This window comes from Colias philodice, chromosome 20 (assembly GCF_061535455.1).
Source record: "Colias philodice isolate Cphi_HAF_F1 chromosome 20, ilColPhil1 Martin Lab GWU primary, whole genome shotgun sequence".
In the NCBI taxonomy this organism is placed as follows: domain Eukaryota; kingdom Metazoa; phylum Arthropoda; class Insecta; order Lepidoptera; family Pieridae; genus Colias; species Colias philodice.
Genome location: NC_143105.1, coordinates 9,536,568 through 9,561,423, shown reverse-complemented (window position 1 = coordinate 9,561,423; position 24,856 = coordinate 9,536,568). Strand labels below are relative to the sequence as shown.

Here is a 24,856-nt window from a genome sequence, read left to right as displayed (position 1 = left end):
CAATAATCTTAACATCTTATAAGGGAACTTATACATTCTGCGAATAGCGCAAAATTTGTATAACTTCCCTATCATTTCACCCTCACAAGTATTCCATTTATCCCCTTAGAAGATCCGAAACATAATACCATCGGTAATTAGTCTCTTGGCAACGCTAACTCGATTCTATTTCACATTAGATCTAATTAATCGTCTCATTCCTAGTGAAGACAGGCATCTACAAATACGTGCATGTTTCATAAAAATGCCACTTCTCGAAATTATTTTAAATGACATATCTTTTAAGAAAAGTTTATAAACGTTAGATATTCTACTAATAGAAGGAAACATAATCCTTTAGATAACCGATGTGAATGCATTTAAATTAAAATTCATGATAGCATATTAATTTAACAACCAATTAACAACTGGTCTAATCAACGCCTTTGCTTGTATTCTGTGATCCGTGCTTTAAGTTACACAAACTATTTTCATAAACTTCAGAAGCATTAATTTAACAAGTGTTAAAATTAAATACTTAATAAAAAAACTCGTACGTGCCAGCCCTACGAAGCATAATCGACAATTAAAATGGCGCGTCATCATTTAGCGACACTCCACCGAGCGGGCAGGACGTGCGTTATCGTTCCATCGAGTGAATAGATCAATTACGTTTGGGCTCGAACGTGCTTGCTGTGAAAGAAACAATTGTTTGAGCCTGCTCAAATTGCTACTGAGAAGCTTTGTAATTAATGTATTTGATTTTTTTGAGGGTAGTTATTGTTTGGTTGTATTTGAAAATCTCTCAACTAAGCTTTAGAAAACTCGGTATAACATTCGTTTATAAATCGATCTACAATAATTTTTTCATTGATGTTAAGTTCCAGAAAACAATTGCGAAAAGGAAGGCTTACAGTCCATTAATCTCCAGTTAAGGAACCAATTTTGATTGACTTTTACCTAAAAAAATAATTGCAATAAACATCCTCATTCTACCCGTTGAGTTTTATTTGATAGTATTATATTTTATTAATATATTAAAAACTACGCAGTTGTTAAAAATGTAACATTCCTGTTACTGATCCATAAAGTATCTTTCAAACGATGTTCGCATCACACATGTCTCAAAATAATAACCAAAGTTGTCTGTATGTCATCTTGGAGATAATAATATTTCAATGTTCGTGTTTCTCTCAATAATTTATATTTTATCCGCGCTTATAATTTAAAACAGACGCGTATATTAACGAAATTCTAAGAAACATCAAAGAAAGCTAAAAAGCGAGCTGCAGTAGCGTGTCGTCCATCAAAACATTATCACTTCGAGCCGATGAAATCCCTATATGTGTTGCTTTATAATGTTATACGAAGAATCAGGTGAAGACATGGCATACAGACAGAAAGCTGTGTGTCTACAGATAGCTATGCTAATTCTTGGAAAACTTACTTTTTATATCTTTTGTATTGAATTAGATCCTCGAATCCGATATCTTGTTTTTAAGAATTGTATTTCTAGGACTACATAATATATTCCCTCTGTTTTAATTTATCACAATCTCATTAACAAAAATATGTATATCATGTTGTCATTGAAAAAATCAAATAAGACGAATTTGCGACTACTTTTGAAGGCATACAATTTGGCGTAAAACTATGCACCATAGATTACTGTGTATTTTTTTTTTCATAATTTAATATAGTTATTTATAGTTATAACCAATCTTACACGTACACAATAAGTATAAATGTACCAGCATGTCTTAAATTTTAGCTAGATCAACTTTCAAAGTAAAGTTCATACCTAGTTGGAAACATATCCTAAATCAATCGGGTAAAAACTCAAACTCAAACTCAAACATTCATTTATTCAATTAGACTACTATTTAGTAGCACTTTCGAATCGTCATTACATAAGTATTTTTAACATTTACCACCAAACATGAAGATACTTATGATTATATACTTTAGATTATCAGTTAAAAATATATCCATGTTCTATAACTGGACGACGGTCATTAGTATCGTTTAATCTGATCGCTATATTATCACAAATTCTTGTAAAGTCATTTTTCAGTCGTGTCGCCACCGTCACGTCGTCGTCGGTATAAATGTGATGTTCCGCGAAACACAAAGTTTATGTCACTATGTTGTATGGATTTTTGAAATAGGTCGTCAGGTTTAAAGAACTTTTGGGATGGATTCAATTTTGTCGTGTTTTGATTGCGTTTTACAAGTAGGTTTTAAAAGTTGGAGAATTTAGCGGAAAGATTGAATCGAAGATAATAAGGTGTACGGTGAACAAATATTAATGTTACGTGTAAGATTTGATGTTTTTTTTATTGGTTAGCAATCCTTTTAGAAGATAGTCGGAAATGTAATGTTGTTTCTGATAGTTTAAAAAATAGACACAGTACGCACGTAGGTTACATAAAAATATTAAAGAGATTAATTTTTATAAAACCATATGTAATAATTACTTCGTTAAATATCACAATTTTGTATTTAATGCCCTTAATATTTGATTATAGATCGTATGTTGCCAACAATTGCACAAAATAGAAAAAAATACATTTGTGCAAATGAAACAAATTCATAACGATCATACACGTTAGAAGCATCGTTTAAGCGCGAGGTAGCGAGGCTCGTCGTTATTGTAGAGGGAACAGAGGGCTCCAGAGGGTGATTAACCCCTAGGGTTGGCACTCGCTTATATTTTTACACACTTATTATTTATTTTATAGATAATCTTATTAAAGAAAGAATCTACTTTTGTTTTTATATATGTACCTACTTATATACTTCAGTTGAAGACTTGTTGACTTGACTTTGTTGAATATGTTTATTTTTATATGTATGTATATTACAATAGTAGATATAAATTTAGATAATTACCCACTAGGCTGTCCTTTTATGCAAACAAAAATTGAAAATGTTTACGTGAGTTTATGCGAAAATACATGTATGCATGTTTGCAAAACAATTGAATCTATCGCCTATACTCTATAGAATCTTAATTATAAGTTTTTAACAGGAATTTCAATACTAAAAAGTTACACTAAATTCATCAGTTGCGTTTTTTACCACCTTGTTATTACCAGCTTATGTTCAAGAATATTATTTTATTAAAACTCCGTTTTGGCAGCCCTACAATTAAATAATACATCACGATCCGCAAGACGCGGAGGGGAATCTCGGCTAATCCGTAGCGGCGGGAATTATAGCGATGTATCTTCTGAGATCATATTACTTGTGATAATTAATATATCGTATACTAGTTTGTGCGCCGGTTTTACGTGCTTTTGGAGATTTTAATTGACTGAAAAAGGAGGTTTTATGTTGCACTACATACCTATGTATTTTTTTTAATTGTGTACATTTAGAACGATGGCAGTATGTGTAGACATCAATTATTATTATTAACAGTATACATAGCGAAAATTGATTTGGTTCTCATAATTGGCAACAAGTATTTTTGTACCCGGTGAAAAATAATCCTGTGATCCAGTCTCCAGACTATAATCCTATTAGATAAGTGAGTCGTTAAATATATAATTACTAGTTGCGCTTCGCGGTTTTATCAGCGTGTCTCCCTTCCTGTTGTTCAGAGTAATGATATATAGCCTTCCTCGATAAATGGGCTATCTAACACCGAAAGAATATTTCAAATCGGACCAGTAGTTCCTGAGATTAGCGCGTTCAAACAAACAAACAAACTCTTCAGCTTTATAATATTAAGTACCTATTATAGATAACTGGATACACGCTGTATAATTTTATTCCTATCAAGTATCAACACTCTTCTTTCCTGCAGATGCCTTTTTCTTTCATACATATTCAATCAGTTGTGTATCGATCCTCGGAAACTATTTTTTTTAAGAAGTAGGAAAAGATGATTTTTTTATAAATAAAACTATGTAATCACGAGATACGGAAAAAGACACAAATAGTAATTAACGGTTGAATGCCCGCAATGCTGTGAAGTTAACATCTCTGTTACGAGCAGTTAACTTAAATGATGCCGTGACGAACGATGCCGGGGTAAATAGTTGTGTTGTTAAGGGTAAGTGTTAGCTATTGTTTAAATAACGTTTGTTTGGTACCTAATCGTCAATACTGTGGTATATGTGATTTCTTAGAAACTTAAATAGAACAATGTTATATAGGTATATTAACAATGTTATAGTTATATGCATTATACACAAGGGATAGAAAATCAATTTTAATTTGAATAAACGAACCTTAATTAAAAAAAAAGAAAGCAGAAACGGATTAAGAAGTAGTATTTACTTAAAAATTTGTAACTTTAACTGATTTTAATAGCAATAGCAATGTACAGAATAAAAAAAAATCACATTTTATGATTTTCTATTCGATTAATTTCTAAAAGGAATCTAAAAGGAAGGAAATTTCTTATCAAAATCCGCGTAAATTAGCTGGTTAAATATATTTCATGAATAAAATATGATATCAATAACACCTGTATGAACACTAAGGAATAACTTCCCCTTAACAGCCATTTTCTATCGCATTATTATTGTAAAGTACATTTTACTCTTTGATCTTTCCGTCAATCAAAACACAATCTTAATGCCTTACTCAATAGTCTATTTTCCTTTAAACAATAACTGTATGGTTTGTATCATTTCTATTTCCAATCAATTGGATTAGTTTGAAATTGTGCTCAAGTGCTTCGTCTTAAGGTTTATTTTCTGTTGCGTTTGGTGTCGAGTGTTTGTGACAGGAGGCATAATTGGCGCGAAATGGACTGAATGTGTAGTGATGTAGACGTAGATTTAGTGCTGGCTAGATGTGGCTTAATTATCGATAATAGCTTTTTGTGTGAGGATCACAGTATTACCATTATTTCCTACAGTAGTGCGACGAATGTACTTGTGCAGAGAAACGGAGGGGAACTGGCGGGGGTCGGGCGACGCGGGCCGCGTAAAGCAAACACGCTTAGTTAGCTTTACCTAGCGCGAAAGGATGACGCAGTCGTATTTTTTGTGTAATAATTTTATTATACATAGGTACTTACATATTCTATTATGGCGCGCACAAACTGTTCGGTTTACGGATGTAAATTTGAAATCATTGAAATCCCAGAAGGAAACAATATTTCAGAAAGATTGTATTAATTGTATCTGTTGAATTAAAATCAAAGCTATGTATAATGTATATATGTTGTCCTCATTATTTTCTAATCAGATTGTACATCCCAATGCGAATGCATTACTTAGTTAAATGTTATAATATACAATTAAGAACATCCAAAAATAAAGTGTCCACGTAAATAATATTTAGCAGTGCAATATCTGTAATTATATATTTATGAACAAATAATTACATCAGATTTAATAATCGCAATTATTTTGAATGTACATATGAATAAAGATTTCATCATAATATTAATAATCACAATTGTTTTATTTCCCATTTGTTGCAACCCTAGCGTATTTTCGTGTGGCAGCGTAAGTACCTACGCTGGCGGCGGCATCGCGCGACATCAAAGGCGATTCCTTACTGTAGGAAATAATGGTAATACTGTGGTGAGGATGCAAAATTGCTGAACATATTGTGATGGAGTTAAGATATTTTATTGTATTCGATTGATATAATTGACAGGTAACACATTGTATGATAGCAAGAAGATCCTTAACGAAACGATGGAAGGCAATTATAGTGCAACTTTAATATAACGTACCTCAATATAACGATTTCCTCGATTTAACAAATTTTTCGTAATCCCCTTGAATTGTCCATAAGATTCAATACAAAATATCCCTTTACATTACGAACATTTTTTGCGAACAACCTCTTTATAACGAATTTTTAACTATCAAGAAAAGTATAAATACCTCTAATTAACGAATTTCGTCAACCCAAAACCTTTATATAAAGTTCCAACCAATGTAATGATTCTTAATCTCATAGTATGTGATTCATGTCGCGACAGGTTTCGACATGCTTTTGCTCGTAAAACGATCATATTTTGTTTAATTTCAATTGGAAAGTAATGTGAACACTGCTGCTCGTTACTATTGTTAAAAATTCAAGTTGAAATGGATCAGAAACGTAAAAGACCTCTTTATAACGAATTTTAGACCAATCTAACCTCAACATACCGAACCTCAGTTCAACGAATTACTTGATATAACGAATATTTATTTGTTCCCTTCAGATTTGTTATATATCGAGGTTGCACTGTAGTAGGTAAGTTAAATATTAAGCATCAAAGAACAAAAAAAAACAATAAATAAGAGATTATCGTGTTTTGTAATTTTTTTATGGGAACCAATTTTTTTTTTACTTTATTATTACGATGAGGAGCAATGTATTTCTATTCCGTGACTTTATCTTAGCGTTTTGTTACGCGCTATTGTAAATTACAAGAAATCTATAAATACAACTTAGCTACGTTTATCTAACACGTTAAATGTTACATTATTTTACGACAAAGTAATAATAAATAATTAAGTGCATAACACCACTTTACAGCCACGCTCACAGTCACATCCAGTCACTTCACCTCATGCAGAGGTTACTAATCGCTAGACTTAGAACCACTGAATGCTTTGATTTAGTGAGAGAGCTCTGTGAAACAGAACGGAATGGTTTTCAACAGTGCCGTGTAAATACTCGGAATTGTAATATTAGTATGGATTACTAAAGTGGTCGCTAATACTTCGAATTCGAACAAAAAGTTAAGATTTTAAAGCTAGTATAAAATAGATTTTCTAGTTATTCTTGCTGCTTTAATTGCTAAAGGAAAGACTTCAATAGGAAACCAAACAATATTCTAGATTGAAAATTTTGACATGTGCCATTTGTACGGTTTGATGATTATGATTTATGATGGATTAATAAAGGCGCATCTACTAAACTGATTTGCGTGTTTACATAGGTGTTGAATGGTGATGAATGTTTTTATAAGGTTTTTAAAAAAGCACATTACATATTAATACTAGCTATCCTTGCCTACCAGAGATGCACACAAAATTTTATGAGAATCGATCTAGCCGCTTCGGAATAGTATACATACTTAATTTCAAACACACACGGAATTTTTTTTTATTACGATCTATTATATTGAATCTAATCACTTTTATGCCTCTTTCCTGACAATGTCCACAAAAATATTTGTTGAAAAAAAAATTTTTCTGAACTCGATTACTCTAACATCGATATGAAGACCACATTCATCCATTCTCACAAACCTTTGCATTTATAATGTTCTAGTAAAGATAACTTAAACAGTCCAAAATAAGTATACCGTTTATAAAGGGCCAATTAAACCCATTCTGTCGTTCATAAAAGCGGACATTATCGTGTTTGCATGCTGTCTCTGTCACTCGTTGATATAATGGTATTTCTGTTTCATTGTGAGAAGTGTATATTTACAAATTTAGGGATCGGAGGCGTTGTGGGCTGGATTGCGTTATCGATGTTGCGAATTTAATAGATTTTTTTTATTATAATAATTGTTAAAATAATTTATTCAATCACATTGTTATTATTAAAACTATAATATCCTAAATATATGCACACTAGTATTTACATGACATATCAAATTATATAATAATATATACTATGGAGCACATTAATTATTTCTGAAGTACTGTTATATTTTCTAAAAAAGTACATTTTAAATGTAGCGAGAAGCTTAGTTTTCTAAATTAAGTCTGTCATATTAGTACCTGTGTACATTGTACATATCCCACATGCGCGAATCAATAAAAATATTCAGAAACACTTTATAAATAAACTTTAACAAATAAATAATATCAACATTCCGTTAATTATTCCATCCATTCATTAATATCATAACCTTTTAAAGCAACTACAATAACATTAGCATAACTAATTTATCTCTGCCCAAGGAACACTCGAAGTAAATCACGTCTCATAAACACACCGAACTAATATCATTTATGAACCATTATGTCTGTTTACAGTTCGCTGCGGATATATCAATCTCAAATCGAGTTCAAACTCTACTCAAAGATCGTAAAATAAACATCGACACTCTCACAACACTAGCGTTTAAAGTGCTGACAAATTTAAAAGTGCGATTATTAAAATATATGCCGAGCAAAATTGAACTGTAGCACTTTGATTTAAAGTTTAATGTTCAGTTGAAGTGTTCGCAATTATGTTGGTCGTGTTTTAAGTGGTCGATGAGTGCTTTAGTGATTTTATTTGATTGTTTATTTGTGTGATTTGTCCCCCTGCGCTGAGGGATTGGGAATTAAGAACCCGTATACGCACTGAGCGAATATCAACTTGATGTTTCGTGTTTAAAAGAAAATTGTTAACAATATCAATATTTGCACATAAAAGTTAGACAATGTACCTAATCATTCACCATGCGAATTAGTAATTATACTTTAGATATACATTATGTATTACTTCAAATTTTCTGGGTACTAAATTTGAGCAATAATTGTTTATAAAAAATCATGTCATTGCATTTTTCACTTACATTCTTGAAAATATTTGTATATGTTTATACCTATGTTTTAAATATGCAATGTTGAGTTAATTTCTTTTTTTCCGTAAACCTCTATCATTGCAAATCTCTTGTCTGTTATAACTAAGATATAAATTTAACAGGATATCACGGGGATATCTCTCGCACAGTGAGTACCACAATTATCGAACCATCAACAAACGCGAAGGTTAATTCGAAATGAAATGTTTGAGTTACGACATCGGACGCTTTTAATTTTATGTCTCACTCGATCGATATGCGCCTTAATTAATTGATAATTTTGTTAGCTGGAGGGAAATGCATTGTTTTATTTCACAAAATTTATATTAAAATACATGATGTTCGTCTTTGTATTGCTCGAAATTTGTGCGTTGTGCGATGTATAATGGATGAATTTTGTTTCTTTATATTTAGTTGTAAAAATCTAGACTTAAAAAATTCAAATACCTACAATATGTGCAAAGAAGTTATTTTTGAATTTTCAATACTCAATAAAAATCGGAATTATCCTCCATCATATAAATCACTGTTTAAGTAGGTACAAGCACCAACGGACTTACATCAAAAGGCAATGTTCACAAACTTTCAAAATTCAAACCATAAATTTAAGTAGAAATTTCACCTATAAATACCTCTCAACTAACCAAACTAAACGCATAACTAACAAAATCAAAAACATTCAAATTCCCTCTGATCATTGTGTAAATAAAGCGATTATCCCGACATCATAAAAAAGGTAGTCACCCACGGAATTATTACAGTTAAATAAATAGCCGACTTCAAAGGAAGTTGTCTTTACAAATGCCATTCATCCGTTTTATAATCCATCGCAGTCGTTAATAAGAGCTATTAAAATTGTCATCATTATTTCTGAGGATTAAATATAAAGATATACGCGGCGGCCATAAAAAGGTATATTTCTTAATCCGTCAAACAACATTGGGAGGTAAGAACTTAATTTTGTCCGCGCACCGCGTGGGGATGCGGTGACCAAGCTTTTAGATTATGATGGACGGATGGGACTGTCATAATGTTTTATTGGTCTTATTGGTATTGGGTGGTACACAATATTATCTTTAGAACATAGGCTACTTTATAAGATTAATAAACTTAAATTAGTATATGTAATACATAGGTAACCTGTTATTACGATTAAAGGCATATTGTGGTTTTCACAAGAAAAACTTATGAATATATTTCTAAATTAGCAGTTATTTTAATAATATTTGATGGCAGGCATAAATATGATAAAAACATGTCATTCCTAAACAAATCCTATGTCCTTACAAAAAATCAAAACAACCATTCACCATCCAAATCCACCTACAAAAAAGAGAAAAACAGTTAAGCCATCTTTTAAACGGTCTCTATCCCACATTTTACAAAGTAAATCAAAACGAAATACCAAAGCCGGCTTCCTAAAATTAAAACGTTATTTTTTGTCTCCTCCCTCCCTCGGGCCACACCGCACCCCCGCACCCTGATTTAAATTAATTATGTTTAGCTAATGGGCGAATATTACAGCTTATTTTCGGTAAATTTTTCCGGTTTATTGTTTGTTTTTGATTGTAGAGTGAGAATAATTGAATCGTTTTAGATGCGTTTTATTTAATTGATGAAGTGGAAATGATGGTGCATGATGCATGTTAAAAATAATTGATTTTTAACATGTTAATAAAAATCATGTGAATGAATTATAAAAAAGTTATTACAATTTAATGATACACCTAGGTAAGGTTCCAGCGAAGTATGTATTTAAGTTACGGTAATTTCATTAAACTTATTCACAGCGTATTATTATCATCGCATAAAAATATTCTTAACATACTACGCTCCATAAAACCTAACATTTAAATTCAATTTAAAATTCCTCCCAACTTCAACGTTAAATATCAGCGCTCAAACATGCTAGACACAATAAAATGGCTGCATTTAAATAAATACAATAAAAAACACTGTTTTCTTTGCTAATGAGTCGGAGTGTTTGATGCGCCGCTGTCGCCGCCCGAGCCGCCGTCCATCCATCAAAATTTAATAGTAAAACAGGGAGGTATTTGGAGCTCTGGGGGCTTTGGGGCCCCGGTATGATAAGTCTTTGTTACAGTTACCAAACGTGTAACCTAGCAATTGTTTTGGAGTGTGAAAATATTATTAAATTTTAATTATTTAAAGTTGTTTTATAGTTGTATTGTAATGTTTGTATTTATTACTATATACGGGCGCTAATGTAGTAAAATGTTATACCTATACCTGAATAATATTATCTTTGATTATACGTTAAACATAGTCGTACTGGCTAATTTTAACACGATTAAAAATATTATGTTATGAATCAAATGAATCGGAGATAAAAATATTTCTCAAAATAATATCACTCAATTAACAGGTTATAACATTATAATTTTTAAGATATAATTAGACCTGTTCAATTCAATAGTAACTTGTTTAATATGTTAATACAGAAATACTGTCGCACGGTACGTGCTAAAAAAGATAATTACATAATTTCATTATAATATGTCCACATGTCACATTATAGAGGCCCCAATCATTTACAACACCAGGGCCCCATCTAATGTTACATCGCGGGGCCCCAATTAAAGTTTCCAAAGCGTCTAATATTAATTTAAATACCTTATTGATTGTAATCGGAGTCAGATTTGATGAGCCACCCGACTGATTGATTTATTCGAGGTGGATTTATGTTTAAGAGCCCATTAAGTGTGCCACCGCACATTAGCTCAGGTATTTATGATTCGGATGCTATAGACTAGTGATGCAACCCGGTTTTGTTTGCGTTTTCTAACGTGGTTGAAACATTTTAATCATTGATGATTCGAATGTTTTGGAGCTTTTTAACAAGCTTTTAAGCTTAACATTAGCTGGATGTTTGTAAGTTTGTGTAAGCGAGTTCTTAAGACTCAATTTTGATCTACTAAGAGTAAATAAAAGAGATAACTAAGAGTAAATCCACCAAAATATTTTTTCCAATTAAGTAAAAAAAAAACGTTTTGTGAATTCTATATTTTCTATTTATTAATTTAATTTATGATTATTTTTTTATATTTGCATTTATCCGGAATAACTGTCTGTCTCAAGAAGCTTATATCTAATACACTGGAGATTTCAGTATGAACATTAAATTGTAACAAGAAAATATTACCTTGAATGACGCCAGTATGTTTTTTTATCCCTTTCACACCTGACTTGGCAAGTGGGTGTGAAAGGGACAAAAAACATACAGGCGTCATTCAAGGCCATATTTTCTTGTTACAAGTTAATGTTCATACTGAAATCTCCAGTGTATTATAATATATATAAGCTTCTTGGTCTGTCTTCTTCAACGAAGCTTCGAAACAGCATAATCGACTTGACACTGACAGTTAACTAATGTCTTATTGAGTCACGATTAATTTTGAAGTTGTGCGTGCACGAGAATAAAATAATTAAATAAACTCCTTTTTAATTAACCTTCATTTTCTAAATATCAAAGCTTGAATTGTAACGCAAATAAAATTATATTTAAGTCGATTCAAAAATAGACATGATATTATAATGTTTCTTAGAAGTGTTTCAATTTCCATACTGCTTGTTGATATACATCTCTATCAAAATATAGACGTAATTTTTTAAAATAAACTGTACACAGTGAACGTAAAGACCAAAATTATGTTTGATTTAAATCCTTCAAGGCGTTGAAGCCAAATATCCGTTGCCTGGCAACCCTGAAAGCTCAGTCATATTTATATAACGCTTTTCGAAATTAAAACTTATTACCTAGATTCAAAGTCGAATTTCGCATGACATGTAATAAGTGAAAATAAGCAGTATCTATTTATATTTGATGGAACACATATCGAATTATTTTAAGCTGTTTTATGATTTATATCATTGTAATAACATATAAAATTGCTTGTCACAAATTTTGTTCGTGTTTTGTTCGTATGATATTCAAATGTCACAAATGAATAATAACACTAATTGCACAATTTGAGAATAATTTGGACTAAGTATAATTAATTTTAAAAGCTGTTCCTATTCTATAATTAAATAGTTAATATTTTTAGGTTTTTGTCTGTTTATATCATAGTAATACACCTGAACAAGTTTAACATATTTAGTTTCGTATATAACATAAAAATAGATTCATAAACGAATTCTAAAACACAATAAACTATCAACTAAATAAATAACTTTGTCATATGGTTAAAGAAACAATTTTTTAATCAACGAGAAGCTGGGATTCACAGTGGGGGGTCAACAAAAACTTAACAAGCCATAAATTAATGGGCCCTTAGTCATTAAGCAATAATGATGGATTCGCCTTAAGTTATAATAATTAAAGTAGACTTAACCCAATTAAATAATATCTATTAATAAACGGAATGTTAAATATTTCAATGAATTAACTACCTTATATTATCTATAAATAAAAAGGATTAATGGCAATAATATATTATATACCTTTACGCGTAAAATTTTGAAACACTGCACTGTGATAAGTGATCATTAAAAATCGCGGTATGACAAAGAAATAGTAACATATTAATATGCAGAATGCATGTTCATAGTCATTATTTTGAATTGTATTCCATAAGATTTCATTGAAAGTTTAATCGCAATCAGGACAGCTATTCGCAATCATTACACATCCCAACCTCCACATAGTTAACAATACAAAAAGCATAGAACAATATATAATTTTTTGCACACAATCATTTCCTGGAGACACCCCATCCCTTCCAAATTTGTGACATCGTTAAGTCGTAATTGACTCCCAAATTGAGAGCAAACACGCATCCCTTGTTGCGAAGGGGACTTATTTTAGTATTATTTCACACTTGCAACGTTTTATAACGTAAATTGTGTGCATTGTCTGGATAAAATAATATTCGACACTGTTTCTATACCTACCACTTGGAGGTTCTTTAATCGAGAAATTAACAAAGACTGTAGAAAAAATATAGGTCTCTGAATTTACAATGGATTCATTTTCAAATTAAAACATTTATTTATTCGGTAAGACTTCATCTAGAAGCACTTTTGAGTCGTCATAACATAAATTTACCATTTGCCACTAAATAATATCTTATTTGAGGTAATTTAAATTGAAGACAAGAATAGGTTAGTTAAACATTGCTACAAATACAAAAGTATCTATCAATAATCCATGATTCATGAAAAACGTCCAAATAATCCATATTTATAATCATTTGATCAAAAAATTGCACGTACTCATTGTATATCTTCTAACACATTCTAGCACCGATCAACCGTAACACAATCCGCTAAGAATGTCCAAAGCGTTTAAACCATATTGTCCCGTGACTGTTCTCTAATTAGTGCCAGATGGGCCCCGTCGCGGGGGACGCCACCTTGGTGATAGTATAATTATCTCTGGAGACCAGCTTAAGGTATGGGAGACAGCGGGCAATGAAATAGTATAGAGATTGTAAGGATAGATGTATGGTGTAGAAGGTAGCGTTGGATATGGAGCAGGATTGTAAGGGAAAAATTCTTCTGAAAATAGCAAAGTTCGTTCTTTAAGCGTAGTAGTATGTGTAGTTGGTAAATAGACTATCATTCGTATTTTGCCTTTGAGTTTTGTGTTTTGCGACACAATGTTTGTCAATTAAGAAACATCTACGCACATAAATTAGGTCATTCAGGAAGCTATATTGCTTGCTTTTAGCTGTCTATTTGTGTAAGTATTTTCAAAATCGATTATAAATCATTAGCTCTGTATAATCGACCGCCTCCTCGGTACAGTGGTTGACACGTGAGCGTAGAACCGAGGGGTCCTGGGTTCGATTCCCGGTGGAGACGAAAAAAAAAAGTCTCGGTCTGGCAGGACACAGAAGGCTGATCACCTACTTGTCCCTAAAGAAAAAATCGATCAGTGAAACAGATGTATGAATAATGCATCTGCCCCCTACCCCACTACGGGGACACGGGACTTCACTTACACTTCTGTATAATATGACTGAATAAATCGCGTCCGCTCACAACTTGCGACTAAAGAAGCTTTTAATTTGGTTAGATTTCTAAGAACGGCAGCGAGGTGACGAACCATTAAGTAATTAGTGGGCGTTTGTTCGCTCTCCTGCTGATGGATACGCGGCTCGTTATCACTTATTTATAATTCATCTATTAATTGTGTACGAGCTTGAGTGAGAGATTTGTAGATGTTTAAGCGCGGAAAGAAATTTCAGGACAATCTTTTTTTGTCATCAATGTGATATTTTGTTTGCGTTGTAGGTTTTGTTTGACATTTTTGTTGAGTTAATTTTGCAGTCAGTTTAGCTAGGTAATTAAAATTTCTATGTAAGAAAAGGATGCATTCAATAATATTGTCGAAATATTTTAAGTAACATCATAGTTTCCGTGATCACTTCGCCTTGCATTTTTGTTACCGTTCGAAGTCATAGTGTACTTATTATCTTCTGCCATTAATTAAAAAAAATCCTCACCTGTGTTTCCGTAACATTAAGCAGCTTCGCCATATCAGCCCTTTCCCCTGACGACAGATACTTCTTGACTTCAAACAGCTTCTCCAGTTCGAAGATCTGCCTCCCGGTGAAGGTGGTCCTGGCCTTCTTCCGCCTGCCAGCACTGGTGTCCTCCCCCTCCTCGCTGGTCATGGAACCTTCTCCACCAAGAGGCGATCTGACGTCGTCTGTTGACTTCTTCCGTTTTATCAGCTTTGCCTCTGTAAAAAGGGTTGGTTGTAAGTTGTTTTAATTTTAGTGGTTGTGAATGAGAAGTAATTTTTTTGCGAAAAATAGGACGTCTATTTGCAGATAATTCAGAAACATTAATTTAACCTAGCAGTAGGTACAACATACACAAAATCAATAATGAACTTGTCTGTACGTAATCTTTAAATTTTGTTAAAATAAAATATTATTGTCCGTTATCAAAAAGCTCCAAAATATTTAAACACGTCTTCTTGCGAAAAAGAATTGTTGAAGGGTTGATAGAAATAATAATTTATAAGCCAATAACTTCAATAAAAACCGAGACTAACGGAAATTGCAGTAATATATCATAAGGTAGCAAGAATGAAGAATTCACCTACATTAGTCATAACTCCGCAAGCGTGGGAAACACTAATTGATGATCTATAAAATAATGTAGACGTAAAATAAATTAATTAATCTTGCGAATGCCTCTGAACGGCAATGACCACCTTCCAATATAAACTGGTTGTGGTATAAAAAACCATGAAAAATATTCTATTGTTTTGTTATATCTATACTAATTATACTAATTTTATAAAGCTGAAGAGTTTGTTTGTTTGAACGCGCTAATCTCAGGAAGTACTGGTCTGATATAAAAAAATTCTTTCATTGTTAGATAGCCATTTATCGAGGAAGGCTCCGCGGAGCACAGACTAGTTTAGAAATAAAAAATATTGAATTTCCCAAAGTCGCTCTAGTTTTCAGCTTCAGCTCTAACTACTGAACAATACAATGAATTTGTTACATAATTTAACCTTTACTAACATTTAAGTAGGTATGTAATAGGTTACTTCGAACAGATAAACCTAATCATTCCTCTTAGTTCTAAATCATACATTCTAATAAAAGAAACTTATTTAATCTCAGTACAGACGATTATTGGCTACACCGCTCATTAAGTGCGTGATATATTCGACAAAATAGCTGTTATGACTGTCCTAATGGTTCTGGCTATAATAAATCAGCTGAAAGCTTCCTGCTAAATGTGTCTGCATGTTTGATACTTGGTTACTCGGAAACAAAAAATAACCAAAGTTAATTGAAAAGTGTTAAGTTATCTTTGTGACGAGCACATGAAGGTCATTTTTGTACAAACCAAGGATTGGGAATCGAAACCTCAAATAATTGGCAAAAAGTTAAGGGAATAAATCGCGTCTAAAATCCGTTAAAATCTTAAATTTCTAAAATGTATAATAAAAAAAATTAAAAGTTATAATATGTACTTGCGTAAAATCGAACATAAGAAAATACTAAAAAGTTAAGCTATCTATTTATTTTTGACGATGACAAATAAAACATTTAATATCTGTTACTACAGTTTGGAGATTAGATATCAGTATTACCCGATTCTGCGAATAATAAAAACAATCCAATTTACAATGAAGATTCCAAGAATAAGCAATCCATAATTTATGTAATAATACTAATAGATAACTATTAGATATAAAGTTGATACGAATCTAATAATATTGCTGTGGATATAATCACTATTTATATAAATAGTATAAAACAAAGTCGCTTTCTCTGTCCCTAAATATCCCAATGTATTTTGATGCGGTTTTTTAATAGATCGAGTGATACTCGAGGAAGGTTTTAGTATATAATTTATAAGGTTTTAGACAAAGCGGGCGAAGCCGTGGGCGGAAAGCTAGTAATATTATAATCCGATCTTTACTGGATATGAAGAATTTTTTCTCTTAATTTAATTAATTATAATAATAATTAGCTGAATCACATTAAAGCTTAAACACAACAATAGAACCACTCAAAGAAATATACAAATATAAAAAACAATCTTCAAATCGACTAACTACGATCTCCATTATTAAACAATTCAACAGATCAAAGCGCAAGTGTATACGCAAACGTTTAAAATAGCTGTAATTAACATCTATAAACAGGCGATAAATCGCGCCACAAGTTGCTGTGTGTTGCCGATCGCCCTTTCTGCCGGCAATTAAAATATTTGGCCGGTGGACAAGTATGCATCCCCTTTAAATTTGATATATCGTGGACTGATATAGTCCTAATGTTCATTCATACTTCGATGTTTATTTTTAACTAGCTATCGCCTGTGGCAGTGTCTGTAATTCTGTACATTTCGATATTATCTAAAGTCATTCGAATTAATAATATTATGAACTAAAAGCTTAGATTTATCAATAAATTAGGGATGTACGATACCGATACCGATACCGATATATCGGCCGACATAATCGGCAAGCCGATATATCGGTATCGTCGATTATAAAACAACCGATACCGATATCAAACAATTCAAAAAACCGCGCCCAATGCGGGACGATGCGGGAGGCCGCCCGCGCGTGCGCACTTTGTTTTTTGAAAAAAAAAACTCTACCAATAGTAAACTTTTATTAGGAACTGATTGTATGTGTATAACTTAAAGTTTAACTGACTGTAAAATAATAATACTAAAATAAATGGCTTTCTTGTTTTTTGATTTGGCATTGTTATTTAAAAGAATACGATTTACAGTTGAGTCTCTGTTAAAATATGTTGGTAACTTTTATGCATAATTCACTATTTATTTTTCTAACAAGCCTTCGATATCGGTATCCCCGATATTTGATTACAAATATCGGTATCGGTATCGTATCGGCAAAATCATGTATCGTTACATCCCTACTTTTTTCCATATTCCACAGCATATACATATAAAGTACTAACAAAAGAAACGCAATCAGCACATAAAAGATAATTAAAGCCGATCGTATTGCCAACAATGGTAATACAATGATCGCGACTGCAGGCGCTACGTGAGAAAGTGCCGTGTGATGATACCTGTGTGGTGATGGTGATGAGCGACACGATTTAATATGCTTTATGTATACCTAACGTGTAAGAAATTATACCTTTTTAGGGTTCCGTAGCCAAAATGGCAAAAACGGAACCCTTATAGTTTCGTCATGTCCGTCTGTCCGTCTGTCCGTCTGTCCGTCTGTCACAGCCGATTTACTCGGAAACTATAAGTACTACAGTGATGAAATTTGATGGGAATATGTGTTGTATGAACCGCTACAAAAATATGACACTAAATAGTAAAAAAAAGAATTGGGGGTGGGGCCCCCCATACATGTAACTGAGGGATGAAATTTTTTTTTTCGATGTACATACCCGTGTGGGGTATCAATGGAAAGGTCTTTTAAAATGATATAAAGTTTTCTAAAAAACATTTTTCTTAAAGTGAACGGTTTTTGAGATATCAGCTCTCAAAGTCGTAAAAAGTATGTCCCCCCCCCTCTATTTTTATAACTACGGGGTATAAAATTCTAAAAAAAATAGAGGTGATGCATGCTAATTAACTCTTTCAACGATTTTTGGTTTGATCAAAGTATCTCTTATAGTTTTTGAGATAGGTTGATTTAACTGTAATTTATTATATTTGCTGCTACGGAACCCTTTGTGCGCGAGCCCGACTCGCACTTGGCCGGTTTTATTTAATCCGTTCAGTGGTCACCACCGCCCATAAACACTTGTCACGCTAATGTTTTACAAGTGCTAATTTGGAAAAGGCATTGATTTATTTAGAGGACATTTCGTTGCATAAACTTTTCTCCTGTCCGTGAAAACGAACACCTCGTTCTTTAAACATTTATAAAGATGGATCTTTATAACAGTTTTAAGAACGTAATTACGCAATTTTCACACATATTATAATATTAAGCCCGCAAAACGCTCATCTATACACACAAATTCGCTCACAAAATCGCTAATCGCTCCACCTATGTCCACACCACTAAAAACGCTTACGCTGCTTATTCGAGAATCACGCGGGACTAGATATTAATTACATTTCTCGGAATATGACGCGCTACACTCTACACATTGTTCTGTACGAGTACTGAGTGTTTAGGTACGTACCGTACGTACTGTACGGTTTTTGTGTGCGGTTTAATTGTTTTCGTAATGCGTTGTGATATCTGTATGATAGTATGTTTTTTTCTTTTAGTACAGTCGCATAAACGTAGTTTTTACTTTTTAGTCTGCGAGGTGTTTTTCGCGCTATTTAGTAAAATTATGTAAAAATTGAAAGGACTTCTTTACGCCAAGTTATTATTCTTTCAAAAACTTTACAATACAATTTGTATGATTATTAAATGATTAGTTCATCCTTATCTTTCAAAATAGATAGAATACAGTACCTTTAATAGTACAGTATTTTTTTTAATAAAACTGTTCTCTCCATATTATTTTTGTTGAACTCGAACAATAACTATAATAGCATCCACTTAGTTTAAACACATTTTTTTAATGAAAAAACTACACAAGCCACAACACAAAATTCCAGAAAGTTCGATCCCTAAAGACATCAAATGAAAAAAAGATAACATATTTAATATTTTTCTGAAAAAAGCTTGAAAAAAGTGACCTTTCTTCACGGAAGCTACATATCCTTCCAGCTGGGATCCATCCAAACGCAATTTATTTTGTTTGTCTTCCACCACATCTTTATTGGCGTTTCGAGTGACCGTTAAAACACTGTTTTGTTAATTCGCTAGGCTTCCAATAAAGTTTTATGTGCTTTTTTAAGTGACGCGCCGTTTCGGTTTGCGTGTTTCCTGTTTTTAAGTTTGTCTGTTTGAGTGTTATCACTTGATTATGTTGAATAACTAAAAAAATTGTATGTAATTAAAAAATGTTTTTTTCGATATTCGAAATTTGACACTTACTTTTTTTTCGATGATGGCAATGACCGAAAAATTATGCCAGTATCAAGTTAAAGCTTTACTTATTTTTGTACAACAGTATAAAATTAAACTATTTAAATTATATTATGGTATAAAAAATCTGAACCTGAGGAAAAAACTAATCGCAATTCGCGACCCACAAAGAAATTCGATCAATGAAACGAATCCATCCCCATTACATACCACCATCATACCACAGATGATATAACACTATAGATACGGCACACAATCCAAATCAACACAAGAATAAACGCTAAAAAAACGAATAAAAGTCCCAAATAACACTAATCAATAACTCAAGTTTTACAGCTAATGGTTAAACAATACTACGAATAAAAGAATTGCACCAGCAAAGCAGTTTATTTGACATCAAAGAGAAACACACTTAATTTATAACACTATTAAGTGTAAAGAAAATAATTGATCGATGCTATTATAGAATTGAAGATATTTGCTGAAACAAAGCAAGTTAACGGGTTTAAAACGGGGTTAATTCCATTTATTATTATTTTATTTAGTACCATCCTAATGAATTTTTATCTAAGTAATAATGGCCAGTATTTATATTAATAATTTCCCATAAATAGATACAACCTTATTAATTAGATACTAGCTTCCGCCCGCGGCTACGCCCGCGTGGTGTTTTGATAAAAGGTAGCCTATGTTCTTTCTCAGGGTCTAAAGATTGTCTGTGCCAAAATCGGTTGAGAGGTTTAAGCGGGAAAGCGTAACAGACAGACAGACAGACAGAGTTACTTTTGCATTTATATTATTAGTAGGGATTTTATTTTTATTCTCATAGGTATTTATATAATTAAATTATACCTACAATTTATAGATACATCATCGATTATTATTATTTACTAGCTTTCCACCCGCGGCATAGCCCGCGCAGTCAAAGAAAAACCCGCATAGTTCCCGTTCCCATGGGATTTCCGGAATAAAACCTATCCTATGTCCCGGGGTAAAAAGTAGCCTATGTCCTTTCTCGGGTATCAAAATATCTCTATACCAAATTTCATGCAAATTGGTTCAGTAGTTAAGGCGTGATTGAGTAACAGACAGACAGACAGAGTCACTTTCGCATTTATAATATTAGTAGGGATTAAATAATTTATTATATAATGCAATAATAAATAAGTTATTACACAGAATATATCGCTCTGTTTTAAAGAAGGACAAACCAACAAACTTGGCTATCATTAGTATAGATTACGCAAGTTAATCTCTTCATAATTTACCCCTATACAAGGGTAAAATAATTTTAACCCTTCCTAACAAAGGACAAAGCCAAGACAATCATTAATTAACCGTATAAGCCGATTTCCTTAAGTAACTATCCGGAATGTTAAGTGCTATCATTTATGGCGCAGCCGTACCTACTGTATAAAGGCTAATTGTTTATTAATTGCATCGTTTATAGAGTACATTCTCAATTGATATCTATGCTTCGTTTATAGTATAATAGTATAATTGCAAAAATGTACTTACAATTGAGTTTTTATGCAATATTATTTTAATACAGATGATGATTAAAATATCTTTCCCCTATATTGTATTTTAAATTACTCATTAATTAGCTTAACGCAAAAATTTAAACACTTAACATTTTTGAACTTTTTTTTATTTCTCAATTACTTAAAGGTACTTATTAAATAATTCACGCCTCACTTAAAAAAAAAGCTTATGTATTATCACGTTGCAGACAACAAAACATACAATCAAACCATGCCCTCTTTTTCGCAATCGGTATAAGAATAGTCTAGATATTTATAGCTAAAACAGTGCACTTATTCGCTGCTAATCTAGGCTAGTGATTTATCTAAGTACTGTCGAGTGGAGAAGATTAAAGCGATCGGAGGAAGCGAGCTTAAGTGTCCGCAAATATACACTTTTGGATGTGGTTGTACGCTGAGAGGCTAGAAATCTATAAGCTAACTACTAGTATTTACGTAGTAAGTACTAGCTTTCCGCCCGCGGCTTCGCCCGCGTTTTCAAGAAAAAATTAGCATAGTTCCCGTTCCCGTGGGATTTCCGGGATAAAACCTATCCTTTGTGTTAATCCAAGTTACCCTCTATATGTGTGGTAAATTTCATTGTAATCGGTTCAGTAGTATTTGCGTGAAAGAGTAACAAACATACACACACACATCCATCCTCACAAACTTTCGCATTTATAATACCTATTAGTCGGATAGTAGGATAGTAGGATACTGGATATTAGTAGGATAGGATAGGATAGGATAGTAGGATTTAGTAATCTGTGCTAGTATAGGTAGTATTTTACTGTCTGTGACTAATAGAAGCTGCTAGTATACCTACATACAAGTGGTTTTTGTCGTAAAAACTTTCAGTGTTATGTATAAAATGATTGATTTCAGTAGTATTTTTTACACGACTTATATTTCGTTGCTCCTTGAATGAATTTATATTTATTGATTATTTGCATTGTTATTGTAATATTTAATTAAATAAACATAATATATCCCCGCTCGTTCATAAGCAATCTAAAGCACCATATTCACATTAGCACTAACATCTCGATCGAAAATCAAAACAACAAAGAGAATGCAGGATTTGAGTGGCTCAATTCAGCGCCATTTTATTATTTTACATTTTCGACACATGCTGATATGTTTTATCTAGAATATAACAAAACAGTCTATAACGAGATTTATTTTAAATATAGTTACCTAGGTACCACAACTCCAAGTATGAATAGGTATGGTTGTTTTTATTATTCCATCCTTCCAGATTATGATACTTACATTTTTATAAAGAATAAAAACTAGCAGCTAACCCCGTATTTATCTGGAATCTTTTCAAAAATATAACCAATTAAATAACTAGGTAACGATTACTACCTACCTACCTATACCTATAAAAGTTTGGTATATAAAGAATTTTACATGACATGTACATAAAATACATCTACAATGACATTAAACGAAAATTAAGTACGTTTAAGTGAGTGTTACCAGCCATAAAAGAGTAATTCCCTAGTGTGGACGTATTAATTGACTGTAGCATTTACAAATCGAACGGCCGTTATAGGGATGGCAACACTAGGAAATGTGCAATTTTGTAAAACATTTATTTACCAAATACATTCTCTTAATTATATTATCCTACTTTTTAATATAATTCACAATTTTAAACAAAATTAATATATTGAGTCATCACTCATCAATTATTATATTTATTTCCAAGTCTAATTCTAAGAAACTTTAAATTTAAAAATATCACTAGATAACTGTACCAATGACAAAACTAATTATTCACGTCCAATCGAAGACAGCCTGAATACATCAACGTTTCAAATATCCCCTACAATTGACGCGTTAACACCACAGACTTACAATAATCCACCTATACATATTATATTATCTTTATTAGCAACATTAATATTTAAAAATAAATTGGCAACCCCGACGACGGACGCAGCTGCATCGCTTGATAGCTTATTGCTCGGACATTCGAATTCCAAATTACAAATTCATATTCTACTATGTAAACTCGACGACCAGAACCGTAGTTCAAAGTAATAAAGTCGAAAATTGATTAGCAGACATTTCGCGCGCTTCCATAAAGCTTGCAATACACGGATCTCGATTAAAACGCCACAATAAATGCAAGCCAAAGACTTGAGATTAGAATGGAGCTATTTTCGCCATGTAATAATTTGCTGGTCGTGTGCACTTTATCTCCTTGGAATAGAGGTTATTTTTGTTTGTTCTGTGTTTGTTTTAGAATCATGGTTCGAATATTGATTGTAAAAGTACTAATGGAACGATTTAAGCTGAAGACATACGACATTTGCTTGGCACTTTATATAGAGTCTGTAAATAGCTAAGTACTTATTGTGTCGTATATATTATGATAGTTTAATTTAACAGCAGTGTTTTATTTGAGTGATGACGTACGGAAAGCAGTCTGGATGCATTTAGAAGATTAATTTTCGCGCCAAAGAATTATAACCTAAATAGGTAAGTCCATATTATTACTTATGTAATAAAATTGTTGTTTAATTGTTTAAAAATTTTGGAATTTGTACTTATTTCTTTCTTTTATTTCCAGTTTTAGAGTGTTTTAGATGTTAACGTTTCAGTAATTAATTCGTAAAAATTAGTAACATTTTTAGTACCTAGTAACAAAATTAGTTGGTAGTTACGAAACGATAAATTTTTTATGTTCAACTTATAAAGGTATAACACCAACAAAATAATCAAACCATTCACAGTAATTTTTACTATAAACATTTAATTTGTCCATCTAAAGTTAGCCGACGCTAATAAATGGTCAAAAAATAATTCGGTTACAACCAAAACCGAAATATATTTCAATATGAAAAATAATTTAAAGCATAATTGCATTCAATAAAGCTAATTGCGGCGCATAAACGAACAAAAGCGTTGCATTTAACGACTTTAATACACGACTAAAAATATAAACACCAAGCACTGACCACTTTCCACTAATTGACTTTGATTTACAACTTGGCCGGTTTATAGTGCACTCAGCGCAAAACGACGTAACTCGCATGTTATGATATTGGACATTAAACTTTATAATATATAAGATTAAAGGTACAAATTAGTATGTCGGTATAGTTGTGAGTGAATGATGGTCGCGTAATCATAAATCATAACACGTGGTTTTCAAAACTGGACCATAATCGATTTTAATAGAGTGCAATTTGAAATGTACGTCCAGATACTAAAGGTTATATTTTATGTAACCTCCCCGCCAAAGTTCGTGGAAGCACTTGTTTATTTGTCAATGTGTGTGGGATTCAGCTACCGTCGATAAAATACCTCGCGATATTGGATCCTCAAATTGAATGCAATTTTAACTCCCATTCTAATGGGGCATGGGTCAATGAAAATCTCAAATATTTTTCTATTCGCTTAGTTTTATTTGAGAGCTTTTATCCACCACAG

General features: G+C 32.2%; 1 protein-coding gene across 1 annotated transcript in view; it reads right to left on the bottom strand.

Moving 5' to 3' along the window:
• The window catches only part of LOC149479659 (uncharacterized), a 56,950-nt gene that overhangs the window by 20,878 nt on the left and 11,216 nt on the right, over positions 1-24,856 (bottom strand). Inside the window, exon 3 of the mRNA XM_089708095.1 lies at positions 14,938-15,176. Within this exon, the coding sequence (XP_089564221.1) occupies positions 14,938-15,176 (239 nt within the window). The remainder of the gene's footprint in view (positions 1-14,937; positions 15,177-24,856) is intronic.